The 13833-nt window shown below is 30.6% G+C and overlaps 1 protein-coding gene across 50 annotated transcripts in view; it reads left to right on the forward strand.

The window, feature by feature from the left end:
* The window catches only part of LOC139521940 (rho guanine nucleotide exchange factor 18-like), a 159869-nt gene that overhangs the window by 123958 nt on the left and 22078 nt on the right, over positions 1-13833 (forward strand). For 22 of the 50 annotated variants that reach the window (XM_071315706.1, XM_071315702.1, XM_071315711.1 and 19 more), the window contains 6 exons: positions 743-783; positions 1570-1638; positions 2480-2536; positions 4657-4709; positions 5230-5324; positions 8199-8250. In XM_071315706.1, coding sequence (XP_071171807.1) covers positions 743-783; positions 1570-1638; positions 2480-2536; positions 4657-4709; positions 5230-5324; positions 8199-8250 — 367 coding nt within the window. The remainder of the gene's footprint in view (positions 1-742; positions 784-1569; positions 1639-2479; positions 2537-4656; positions 4710-5229; positions 5325-8198; positions 8251-13833) is intronic. The other 28 variants (XM_071315709.1, XM_071315720.1, XM_071315716.1 and 25 more) reach the window with 2 other exon arrangements.

Genomic DNA, 13833 nt, shown 5'->3' on the forward strand with positions numbered 1-13833 from the left:
AGTATCCTTATCTTTGAACTTGGGAGGTGTTTTAGGAGTACATTGTATCAAGAATTGCAGCAAAATATAGCCTTGCAAAAACATTAGTTTTCAATTAGTTATAGAACATTATGCTAAATTTTGTGAAGGAGCGTAATTTAGTGTCTGACAAAGTATTTTGTATTTGTGAATATTATTGATAATAGCAATAAGAAATCTTTTTACAAAAACCAACAAATGTTAATCCATGTTAGAAAAGTGTTCCTCTTCATAACTTGTCCCAATTTCCTCTTTAACTTTTTAGTGATATTCACACATATTTGATAAAATAAACACTTTTTAAAAGTCACATTTTTGTCAAGTATAAGCTTTTAAATTTTTAAGTGTATAATAAATGAAACACTTATTATTGATTTTGCCATAATCTATCAAATAATAGAAGTAAGTTGTTGATTTCAGACTAGCAACACTATTTATGATCACGAGATCAAAAGAGCAAACTGAAATTTTAAATTAAAAAAGCCAATATTTGAATACAGTAAATAAACATAGTGAAAGCTACTTGTTTTACACAGCTGATTTATAAGGCGCTGTTGATTTAAATTTTGATAAATTATGCAAAATTTTAAAAGATGTTTCTTTGAATTTAAAATGAAATATGGCAGAACAATCTTTATTAGGCTGATTGAAACTGTTGTCAGGCTTTAGAGGTATGAAAACATGACTAAAAATTAAATAAATTTTATGTTTTCTTTTGTTTCAGAATCCCAACGTATTACATCGGCTTAGTTTGCCTCCTTCTAGGTAAGTAGCAAGGGTTGTCTCCCTTTGCACAGTGTATTATAACAAAATAAAAAGTTCAATTATTTCACAATTAGTGCACAAATTGTTTATTATAACCTGAGAGTTTAAAGAAACTCATTTGATGTGTTTTTAATTTAGTTTTTTTGTTAATCTTTTGAATGATTATTTTTTCACTGTTTGAATGATATGTTTTCACTATAACTGATTTAATTATGTTAAATTTCTGCTTATAATTATTTGTTTCTATTCTTTTAATCAGATTCTGTATAGATTTACACATATTAAACAACTGACCAGTTACAAAATTTTATTAATGCATTTCTTTATCATATATGCATCTAAGTTATTTTTTTCAGTGTTAATTAAAATTTCAGAAACTCAAAAATATCAAATTATGCAATTTATTTTTTTCACATTTAGAAACAGGTAAAAATTATGTTATCACGTATAAAAAGTTGAAAATTATTTTTTCACATCTCCTTAAAAGAAACAAATACATGAATCACTTTGATATATGGGGAAAAAATATTTATAAAAAAGCTTCATTTTTTTTTTTTTTTTTCTTTCTTTCACATCTCTCTTTTGAAGAAAGGCAAAAATGTTCAAAATATAAAACTAAAAGAAATGTTCGCAGTTTAGAATGAAAAATTTACTAACTAAAGAATATATTTAACTCTCTTTACCAAAAAAAGGGGGGGTTATATCAATTTATTATTTCATTAACTGGTCAATTGTTTTTTATATGGTTTTGTGGAAACTAACTGCATGAAGCTTTGTGTTTAACAGTTTATCATCACAGCTGGCTCAAGCAGGCTATATACCATGGCGTAAGGCACACAAATTTCACGATGTTCAGTAAGTTTTGGGAAAGAAAATTTAATAGTTTTACCTACAGTAGACTTTTCAGAAGCAACACTCAGATCTATTAGACTGATATGTGTAGTAATATATCCATAGATTATAAGCAAAATCTAGGTAGCGTCATTGGATAAAAAATCATCAAGACCCTAAAATTTAGTTCTTAGAATGTTAGGTTTTCAAACAGGCAGACAGACACGCCCTAACATTGCAGTATTTACCTTCTTTCTAAATTTTACTGTTAATAAGTCTAAAACAATTGGCACTGACTTAGGGTCCTGGCTTGTAACAAGCTCATTATGGATTTTTTTTCACTCCCAAGCATACTAACTCATGGAAGTAAAAGTCAAGCCAATACATGACATCGTAAATATTGGCACAGCCTTAAAATAAAGAGAAATAGTCTCAGTGAATAAAGAATAAGTTTGTTTTTTTAAAAGGGGGAGGGGGGATAGGGGGGCTTTGTTTTGCATTATTCACAACTTGCCTTGATACATTAGCATAAGATAATCATCACTGCATGTTTGTAATCACATAATAGAAAACTTGGTCAGATGGCTGTAAGCATGCTTATTATTACATTTTACTTTCACTATCATTCTGAGTTCTTTTTATAGTCGAATAATTTTAATTAAATTGTATGAGTTAAAAATACTTTTTCAAGTTGCCTTCTTTATCTGTCTGTTTAATGGATAAAGCTTTAATCGCATGTATAAACACCTTATAATTTATTTATTCTTTCTGCTAATTCTTATCAAAACTATGCCATATAATTGTATACTTCTGCATTTTTTAACCCGTTATTCGAAAATCCTTAAAGGTATATTTCATATTTCAGTAAGCCAATCGATGAAGATTTGGAACAGGAGACATTTAGAGGAGTTCTCCTTCAAGGGTAAGTGCCAGGATCAGATCAGAACTCTCCCCTTCTGATAACCATAATAAAATAAGGACTGATAAATACTGTGGAAAGTCCATACTGAAAATCTAAAAATCTCACAAGAAATCGAAATTATTGAGTAATATCAATGTTAAATAGAGGCACAAATTTTCTCATGGTACCTTAGAATCCCTCAAAGAATGTCTTTGCTTTCTGTTTATCATAATAGAATAAGGACTGATTAATTTAATGCTGGGAAAATATCACAATGAAAGTTTTACCTTAAAAAGTATTAATTGAGTTATATAAAAGTTTTATAGAGGTAAAAATTTAAACCTTGGTATCTTAGAGGACTCCTCAAAGAACTTTTGAAAGGGTTCTATAATGCATAAATTCAAAACTATCATATGACACTCTACTTTCACATGGCTCAATACTATAGAATTCATTACCATTAAAAACTGTTAAAGATAGTTACTAAAAACAAGCCAAATGTTCATTGTTTTTTACTCTTATAATTTTTTTCTGTCCGCTGTTAGTGTTTCTTTTATCATTTTATTATTAAAAGAAATATGGCAGAAATAAAAATTCACATGTATTTGATGTCTGTGCTCTGTATTCTAAAATTAGAAAATCACTCAGCCATTTTGTCTAGGCTTAAAAATGAATGAAATACTTAAAAGAATTACTCAGAATATGTAAACAATAAGTTTATTCATTTCCGTGTTATTTACAAAGAGGATACACGATTGACCCAATTATATCATCTATGTCATCATCTCGTGTGAAAAAAAACCATGAAAAACTTAAGATACTTGTACCGTAATAGGATTTTTTACATACACTAATCCCCTCCTACGTATTAACTTATATTAATATTCAGTTGTGTCTAATGTTTGTTTATGCAGTGTTTGTTTAATTTATTAACTGCATATTTTAAGTGTCTATTGTCAAAACAAAGATGACTTTCATTGTATCCCAACAAACAAATAAAAAAAAAACTCCTTGGAGATTTAGAGGCAGTATTAAAAGAAGCATTGAGGATATACAAAAACTTTATAAGGGGTAAGATTTTTTATCTACCACAAACATTTTAAATAGTAAAAGTATAACAGAAATATTTGAAATACATGTGATGGTATGTATTGGAAATAAAGTCTTTGGAATTATTTCCAATACATACCATTAAAAGAGAACAAATCATAAACCAAGAAGGGTTCTCTCTTTGTAAAAATACTTAAAAGAAGATGAGTTTCTTTATTCTGTGTCTATTATAGGAATCAATGGTTATATTACAGGAGGAATGAACCTCTATCAATTATTTATAAAGACCAATCATTAAAAGAGAACAAGTCCTCCAAATCAGAAAGGGTGGCCCCCACTTTGTAAAAACCCTTAAAGAAGATGATTGTTTCCACTTTACAATTGTTGAAACTAATCAGGTTAAGTGGAACCCAAAAAATATAAACCTTTTCTGGCACTCCAGTATCTTTTAATCTGATTTTTTGGGAAAGCTTTCATTAAATTCAGTAAAATAAAACCTAAAAATAGCTTTTACTTGTTTCAAAAGTATATTTCTATACTAAGGACCAAATTTTAGCTGTATCTTATTTATGAATCAAATGAGGTATTAACTGTACATCAAATAGATGTTTATAACAAAAAGTTAAAATACTATTTTCTCAAAATGCCATGACAGGAAAGTTAACCTTTGAATGAATAGTTATTTAAATTTTGTTATTGTCTATACTTTTCCTTGTTTTAATCGGGAAAACTCAGAAACCCACCTTCAGATTTTATACAGAAAAATGTTCATGGATTTCCAAATTTTTTATGCTACTGTGTATCAAGATTTAAAGAGTTCATAAAAAAAATTGAATGTTCTTTGATGATTCTTGGACATGCAAGCAAACATTGTAAAAGAAGTTATTACAGCTACAAAACTTTTACCTTTGTTTCTACATGTATTTGTTTCTGGCATGTTGATATTAACTTTTGCATGGAAAAATTTATCCACTATCTTGATATTGTGCTTTGCCGAACCTTTATGTATCAGTTTTTCAAAAAATCTAATGTTTAACTAAAAAACCAGGATATTTGAATACTGATTGATAATTTATTTAATTGTATTTTAGATCCAGTACAGATGGTCCTCCAGAATCTCACGAGTCATCTGATGAAATTGATGGTATGTCAATACTTAAGTTATCTCCCATGTTACCTGTTTAAGTTTATGTGGTATTTCAGGCCATACTGTCTTAAAAACTTGAGCAAAATTTTCATACTCAAAACTCAGATATCAACCAATCAAAATGCTGGATATGATGTTTCGAGACATATTTTGTACTCCAAGTACTGAATGACAGAGTGCCCAGATCTCTCATTAATATTTGAAGAAAATTTTCATCTAAATTTATAAATTATACGGTTATATCTTAAAAGAGAGCCTTTTTTTCCTCAGTATTTTACAAATATAAAGATGTAGGGGAAAAAAACTGTTAACATACCTAATTATCAACAGCATTTGGGATTCACATATTCTAAATAAAAATGGACATAATGCAATGTTTAGTTTGACAAAGAGTTGGTTGTGTAGCTATGTTTAGATTTTTTTAAAAATGTAAATAGTCATTACCCGAAACATTGGTTAAAAATTAAATTGGTATATCCATATTATGTAAAATTATTTTCAATTACTTACATTATAGCACCAAGTGATGGTAGCAGTGTACAGATAACAGACGACTTTTTAACTGTATATAAAGAAGAACCAGAACATTGGAGTGTGACGGTAGATAAAAAGGTAAATAATTGTACAGCTGATATTTCCCAAAATTTGTTGGAAATAAAAAGAATCTATTGTATACACTTATGTATAACTTAAAATTTTCATCTAATTATACCCTTTGGGAACAAAAGAATTTCCACAATCTCTGTGTCCTTGTGCCTTGACAGGACAACTCCTACTCATCAGCTGGATGAATATTAATGAATTTGTAGTAAGTTGTAGAACACTGCTTAAGAATATACTTACAGCAATAAAACCAGATCATGTATGTTCAAGGGGAGGTAATCAAATTTACTTTTAAAAGTAAAGTCAACACAAATTCTAAATGGCTGGATGGATATTAAAGAAACTTTACATAAATGTTGAACAGTACCTTAGAATATGCTGAAATGAATATAATCATGGTCCCACTTGTTAAACGGTAGATAATAGAATAAACCTACTTTCAAAGGAGGGGTTCCTTTAGTGTTTTTCTCATTATTCTTGGAATAAATGACATTCCTAGACAGTCTGTATAAGAAGTAAGATTTTATTTTTGGCGATAACGGCAGATATTTAAATTATTAAATCTTAAGTTTTAAAAAATATATGAGTTCATCGCAAAGTATGATATGTATTAAACATAAAATTCTTATTGGTATTTGCAATTACAAATAACCTGGTAAAACGAAAAGTCAACTATTTGTGAGAAAAAAATAAATGAGGATATTTTATAATACATAGATATTACCATGGAAGTATTATATTGACAGGATCTTCAACAAGCGGACTTCAAACGTTTATAGTGCGATGCCGCAAAATTGTCAAGTATCTGTTAATTATTACGACATGTCTTATGGATGCATGGGTTCCGATCAAATTTTTGGAACCTCATTAATGATCGTAATTACGGAACATAGCGAAATAACCGGATGTGTTCTTAATTGTCAAGGAAATGAATTTAACAACCATGTGAATGACAAATATGTCAGTTTTTACGGGTTTGCTGCTTAATAACAAATAAAAACAAAAGAAACGAAATCCCATACATATACATGTTAGGCTTGAAAATCATAAAATTCTCATGTAAAGTAAATGGAACTGAAAGTTTTCATCAGTAATTATTATCAGGTTTTACTGCTAACTTTGACAAATATTTTAATGAAGTGTTTAATGAAAGAATTTCCAACAAAAATATAATCCAAATTGGTTTCCTTGATCAAAAAAAAATAAACTGCTTAGGGCCCATCATGGTGATCGTTCTTTAAATGAATCAAGAAATATTAAAAGCCATCCGTAAAAATAAATATGTCAGACATCAGATCGAGTAATCTCGGACTAGGTTGAATGTTTAAGGTTGTTTACAACTTTGGAATTTTCATAAAAGGTGTAACAATTCATCTGCATGTCTCATAACCTGATATTGCTATGTAGAGGTCATCACATACGTGTAGTTATTAACCTCTTTTAGTCTTTAAACATAATTGATAAATAAGTTATAATAATAACATTTATGATAAAGAAAACCATAAATAGTTGTGTAACACTCGATAAAAGTTTACAATCTTTAACTTAAAATTTGAGTTATCTGGCTCCATCTGTCACACTACAAGCGCATCACATTATTTTCTGCATACACTCTACTTCAGAATAATGTAATTTTTATAATCAGATATTTCCCGATTACCAAGTTCTAATGATTAAAACATACTCAACAAAACTACAAATAAGCTCGCCCTCTTTCCGAATGCAGTTAATTTTCTTATGTCATTCTGTTAAATATGGACCAATTTTTTCGATCTTTTCAGCGTTGTTCTTCATTTATTGAACGGAAACAGGTGTTGTTATTCATGTGGGGATTCACAAATAACCACGGGAGTTTCCGTGTTTATTTACATTAGTAGGTAGATAAGACAATCGATATCAAATCACGTGATAAGACCAATTTCAGTTAAAAGAACAGGCGAAGGTGGCATCACAGATACTCCACAAAGGAGTTATCACGTACTTGACAAACTGAGTCGAAACCTTTTATTTTCTTAAAGAAATCAGTGGGATGGGAATGTGCTAATTTTTCGTTGGAGTTCCTGTCAATATAATACTTCCATGATATTAATATAAAATAATGTAACAATTAACACACAATTCTATTTGGGGTAGTTAGCAATCTAAAAAAAATTTAAAAAAACAAAGACAGCGAAATTTGTTGGAATTGTGGAATGTTTCTCTTTTACATATACCTTTTGAAGGATAAATATGTATTAATGCAAATAATAAGAAAGAAAAGATTATTTCATTTTATATTTACAGCTTATAAGGATTTTGTCATCTGTTAATTACTATGTAAACAATCAATGTCATTAGTTTTTCAATGGTTTCTATATGTCACAATGATGTAGGATTAATCCTTTGATTATCTAATTGATGTGTAATTACAGATAAATTAAAGATAACAATAGATCTTTATGCATTTAATTATTACCCTCAAGCTCTTTGATGTGATTCTCTCTCCCAGTATTCACACCTGGGCTCAATAATACAATCAGCTGATTTTTTGGATGAAATTTACACCTTGAAAACAAATCAATGGAAATTTACAGTTTGATGGACACTGCATAGTTTAAACTTTATGTCAAGATCTATGAACACTTTTTACATTGTTACACAATTGAGAGTGTTGACATGTTAAGTTGTGCATATGTATTGCTGCACAAAATGTGTATTTTACAGTAGTTTATGAATTACTTTTTAGTATTTTTTAAAAACATAGTGCTATATTGATGTATATATTTATTGTGTGGATATTGAAATAAGGACAGCTGCATTCTTGGAAATTTTCATATTCAACTCTGCATGTGTGTATTGCATTTCAAAACATTCACAATGAATGAATTTTATTCTGATCAACAGATTTTAAAGAAAATGAATTCAAAGGATATAAAGAGACAGGACACAATTTGGGGTAAGTTTACATTGTATGGTTCAACTTTTAATTTCTGTATCAGAATACTTACATCTCAGTTATCATATTATCATCCCATGGATGTGGTGCTCCTATTTAGAGGAGGTTCATACGGAGACAAGACAAGATTAAAGTCTCGTTACTTTTGCAGGTTAAACCATAAGATCTTGTTAAAATTCTGTATTGCCACTGTACTAAAAAAATAAGATGATGTGGTACAATTGCCAAAAAACAACTCTCCACCAGAGACCAAATGATGTAACTTATGTTTACAACTGTAGGCCACTATGACCTTCAACAATGTGCAAAACTCTCACTACCAAGGGTCCGGAAACGGTCATATATGCCAGTCTTGACCTAAACTGAAAGTAGTTTGTCCTAAATGAGTAATTGGGATTTAGGACAAATTTTATTTTTTTACAGAAATAATTTCGGTCATTCAATGTCATTTCGTTGAGATCGAGTTTCTAACATTGTCTAAATCGCCATTTTGAACTTATTTTTTGTTATTATCCTTTTCCTGTAATAAAACTGCCACTCCAGTAAAGTGTTATAATCCTGAGGGCCCTCCTAATAACTATAGTATTGCCTCCGGGAAATATTGGCTAATGATCGCTAATCTCTTTACCTGTGTTTTTAATTAAATTTTTTATTGATCACGAGCTCAGAACTAATATTTTAAAGAAATTAAAAGTTCATAACAACTGTCTGCATTATTTAATTACTTTTCTCAGCTAAGACAATTGTCAATTCTGATTTAAAATTAAATTAAAATTAAATTAATTTACGTAGAACAAAATATTGTTTCACTACAAACACACGTGCTTTGTTTACTAATACGAATGCTTGAAATTCTCTTCCGCAAATTAGACACTAAATCGTAAATTAAAAATGATTTCATGCTAAATTAAACAAGTTCAACTATTATAATTAATATTCAAACACTATTAAAGGTAAAACAGTTAAAAAGCCGACGATTTCCTGTGAATTTGATAAACAAAACTAATCCCGGAAATGAGTCCGGAATTGGTCGTTTTACTATTGTCGTAAAACATCCGGTTATAATTTTGTCTTCAAAATCGAAACAAACGTAAGCGAAGTTTGAGAAATTTATCGTTTTGAGTCATTAAAATCATTTCATTTTTAAACTGGTGCCTTCCTTTTATTGCTCAAGATCGATTTTAAGGAACATGGTAGGGAAATTTCTGAAGTAAATGCGATGCAACAGTTAAACAAGTTCGTTGATGCTACGAGTATGACTGTATGAGCATACACACAATCTTTGTTTAAAAAGGGCACCAACTTTTAAGTTATCCCAAAATGACCGAAATTAGGTGAAAAAATTTCCGGATCCTTGCTCACTACATAATGAATAAAAAAAAGGTCATGAAAAGAAAAATGTACAATTAAAAAAAAGACAAAATTTGCTATACTAGAATTTGAGATATGAACTGGTGTTACAAGCTAGGATAACTGGAATACTTACAAATTGTCAATAAAAGATTCCTTATAAAATTTTTGTATTTTTATACGACCGCAAAATTTGAAAAATTTTTCGTCGTATATTGCTATCACGTTGGCGTCGGCGTCGTCGTCGTCGTTGTCGTCGTCGTCGTCGTCGTCCGGCGTCTGAATACTTTTAGTTTTCGCACTCTAACTTTAGTAAAAGTGAATGGAAATCTATGAAATTTTAACACAAGGTTTATGACCACAAAAGGAAGGTTGGGATTGATTTTGGGAGTTTTAGTCCCAACATGTTAGGAATTAGGGGCCAAAAAGGGCCCAAATAAGCATTTTCTTGGTTTTCGCACTATAACTTTAGTTTAAGTAAATAGAAATCTATGAAATTTTGACATAAGGTTTATGACCACAAAAGAAAGGTAGGGATTGATTTTGGGAGTTTTGGTTCCAACAGTTTAGGAATTAGGGGCCAAAAAAGGGCCCAAATAAGCATTATTCTTGGTTTTCGCACAATAACTTTAGTTTAAGTAAATAGAAATCAATGAAATTTAAACACAATGTTTATGACCACAAAAGGAAGGTTGGTATTGATTTTGGGAGTTTAGGTCCCAACAGTTTAGGAATTAGGGGCCAAAAAGGGATCCAAATAAGCATTTTTAGCTCACCTGGCCCGAAGGGCCAAGTGAGCTATTCCCATCACTTTGCGTCCGGCGTCCGTCGTCGTCGTCCGTCGTCCGTCGTCGTCCGTCGTCCGTCGTCCGTCGTCGTTAACTTTTACAAAAATCTTCTCCTCTGAAACTACTGGGCCAAATTTAACCAAACTTGACCAAAATCATCATTGGGGTATCTAGTTTAAAAAATGTGTGGCGTGACCCGGTCAACCAACCAAGATGGCCGCCACGGCTAAAAATAGAACATAGGGGTAAAATGCAGTTTTTGGCTTATAACTCAAAAACCAAAGCATTTAGAGCAAATCTGACATGGGGTAAATATGTTTATCAGGTCAAGATCTATCTGCCCTGAAATTTTCAGATGAATCGGTCAACCCGTTGTTGGGTTGCTGCCCCTGAATTGGTCATTTTGAGGAAATTTTGCTGTTTTTGGTTATTATCTTGAATATTATTATAGACAGAGATAAGCTGTAACAGCAATAATGTTTGGCAAAGTTAGATTTACAAGTAAGTCAACATGACCGAAATGGTCAGTTGACCCCTTTAGGAGTTATTGCCCTTTATAGTCAATTTTTAACCATTTTTCATAAATCTAAGTAATCTTTTACAAAAATCTTCTCCTCTGAAACTACTGGGCCAAATTAATCCAAACTTGGCCACAATCATCTTTGGGGTATCTAGTTTAAAAAATGTGTGGCGTGACCCGGTCAACCAACCAAGATGGGCGCCACGGCTAAAAATAGAACATAGGGGTAAAATGCAGTTTTTGGCTTATAACTCAAAAACCAAAGCATTTAGAGCAAATCTGATGTGGGGTAAAAATGTTTATCAGGTCAAGATCTATCTGCCCTGAAATTTTCAGATGAATCGGTCAACCTGTTGTTGGGTTGCTGCCCCTGAATTGGTAATTTTGAGGAAATTTTGCCGTTTTTGGTTATTATCTTGAATATTATTATAGATAGAGATAAACTGTAAACAGCAATAATGTTCAGCAAAGTAAGATTTACAAATAAGTCAACATGACGGAAATGGTCAGTTGACCCCTTTAGGAGTTATTGCCCTTTATAGTCAATTTTTAACCATTTTTCGTAAATCTTAGTTATCTTTTACAAAAATCTTCTCCTCTGAAACTACTGGGCCAAATTAATTCAAACTTGGCCACAATCATCTTTGAGGTACCTTGTTTGAAAAATGTGTCCGATGACCTGGCCATCCAACCAAGATGGCCACCACGGCTAAAAATAGAACAGGGGTAAAATGTAGTTTTTTGCTTACAACTCTGAAACCAAATCATTTAGAGGAAATCTGACAAGGAGTTTAATTGTTAATCAAGTCAATATATATCTGCCCTGAAATATTCAAATGAATTGGACAACCTGTTGTTGGGTTGCTGCCCTCCAATTGGTAATTTTTAAAGAAATTTTGCTGTTTTTGGTTATTATCTTGAATACTATTATAGATAGCGATAAACTGTAAACAGCGATAATGTTCATCAAAGTAAGATCTACAAATAAGTCCACATGACCTAAATGGTCAATTGACCCCTTAAGGAGTTATTGCCCTTTATAGTCAATTTTTAACAATTTTCATTAATTTGGTAAATTTATGTAAATTTTTACCAAATATTTTTCTCTGTTACTAATGGGCAAAGTTCATTATAGATATAATTGTAAGAAGCAAGAATGTTCAGTAAAGTAAGAACTTCAAACACATCACCATCACCAAAATACAATTTTGTCATGAATCCATTTGTGTCCTTTGTTAAATATGCACATAGACCAAGGTGAGCGACACAGGCTCTTTAGAGCCTCTAGTTTTGGTTTTCGCACTATAACTTTAGTTTAAGTAAATAGAAATCTATGAAATTTTGACATAAGGTTTATGACCACAAAAGAAAGGTAGGGATTGATTTTGGGAGTTTTGGTTCCAACAGTTTAGGAATTAGGGGCCAAAAAAGGGCCCAAATAAGCATTATTCTTGGTTTTCGCACAATAACTTTAGTTTAAGTAAATAGAAATCAATGAAATTTAAACACAATGTTTATGACCACAAAAGGAAGGTTGGTATTGATTTTGGGAGTTTAGGTCCCAACAGTTTAGGAATTAGGGGCCAAAAAGGGATCCAAATAAGCATTTTTTTTTGGTTTTCGCACCATAACTTTAGTATAAGTAAATAGAAATCTATGAAATTTAAACACAAGGTTTATGACCATAAAAGGAAGGTTGGTATTGATTTTGGGAGTTTTGGTCCCAACAGTTTAGGAATAAAGGGCCCAAAGGGTCCAGATTTAAACTTTGTTTGATTTTATCAAAAATTGAATAATTGGGGTTCTTTGATATGCCCAATCTAACTGTGTATGTAGATTCTTAATTTTTGGTCCCGTTTTCAAATTGGTCTACATTAAGGTCCAAAGGGTCCAAAATTAAACTTAGTTTGATTTTAACAAAAATTGAATCCTTGGGGTTCTTTGATATGCTGAATCTAAAAATGTACTTAGATTTTTTATTATTGGCCCAGTTTTCAAGTTGGTCCAAATCGGGGTCCAAAATTAAACTTTGTTTGATTTCATCAAAAATTGAATAATTGGGGTTCTTTGATATGCCAAATCTAACTGTGTATGTAGATTCTTAATTTTTGGTCCCGTTTTCAAATTGGTTTACATTAACGTCCAAAGGGTCCAAAATTAAACTAAGTTTGATTTTAACAAAAATTAAATTCTTGGGCTTATTTGATATGCTTTATCTAAATATGTACTTTAATTTTTGATTATGGGCCCAGTTTTCAAGTTGGTCCAAATCAGGATTCCATATCAAGTATTGTGCAATAGCAAGAAATTTTCAATTGCACAGTATTGCACAATAGCAAGAAATATCTAAGCAATTAATTTTCAATTGGAGTTATCTTTCTTTGTATAGAATAGTAGTTGATAATATATGTTGGAAATTTACCAGACATGACTATGATGTCATTTTCTATTTTTATTTGCCAATAAGTTTATGTAAATAACTTCATTGGAAATTTGCCAATATAAAATGTTGCTGATGAAGCTTTTTTTCCTTATCTTATCTAAAATGTTTTTAGATAATGTATGTTGGACATTTGCCAGACATGACTATGATGTCATTTTCTATTTTTATTTGCCAATAACTTTATGTAAATAACTTCATTGGAAATTTGCCAATATAAAATGTTGCTGATGAAGTTTTTTTTTATTGTTTTATACAATAAACAATGTATATTCACTTTTACTACCAACCAATCTTTACCATTCAGTGATAACAAGCACTTTATTTTACATTTTAATATCTTATGATGTATTTAAAAGAGTAGTTATTGTTGCAAACTCCATTAGAAATTTGAATTGATATCAGTTTTGGAAAAAGGGAAACGGGGATGTGAAAAAAAGGGGGGGGGTTAAATTTTTCTCATTTCAGATTTCATAAATAAAAAG

Source organism: Mytilus edulis, chromosome 4 (genome assembly GCF_963676685.1).
Source record: "Mytilus edulis chromosome 4, xbMytEdul2.2, whole genome shotgun sequence".
Taxonomy (NCBI): Eukaryota; Metazoa; Mollusca; class Bivalvia; order Mytilida; family Mytilidae; genus Mytilus; species Mytilus edulis.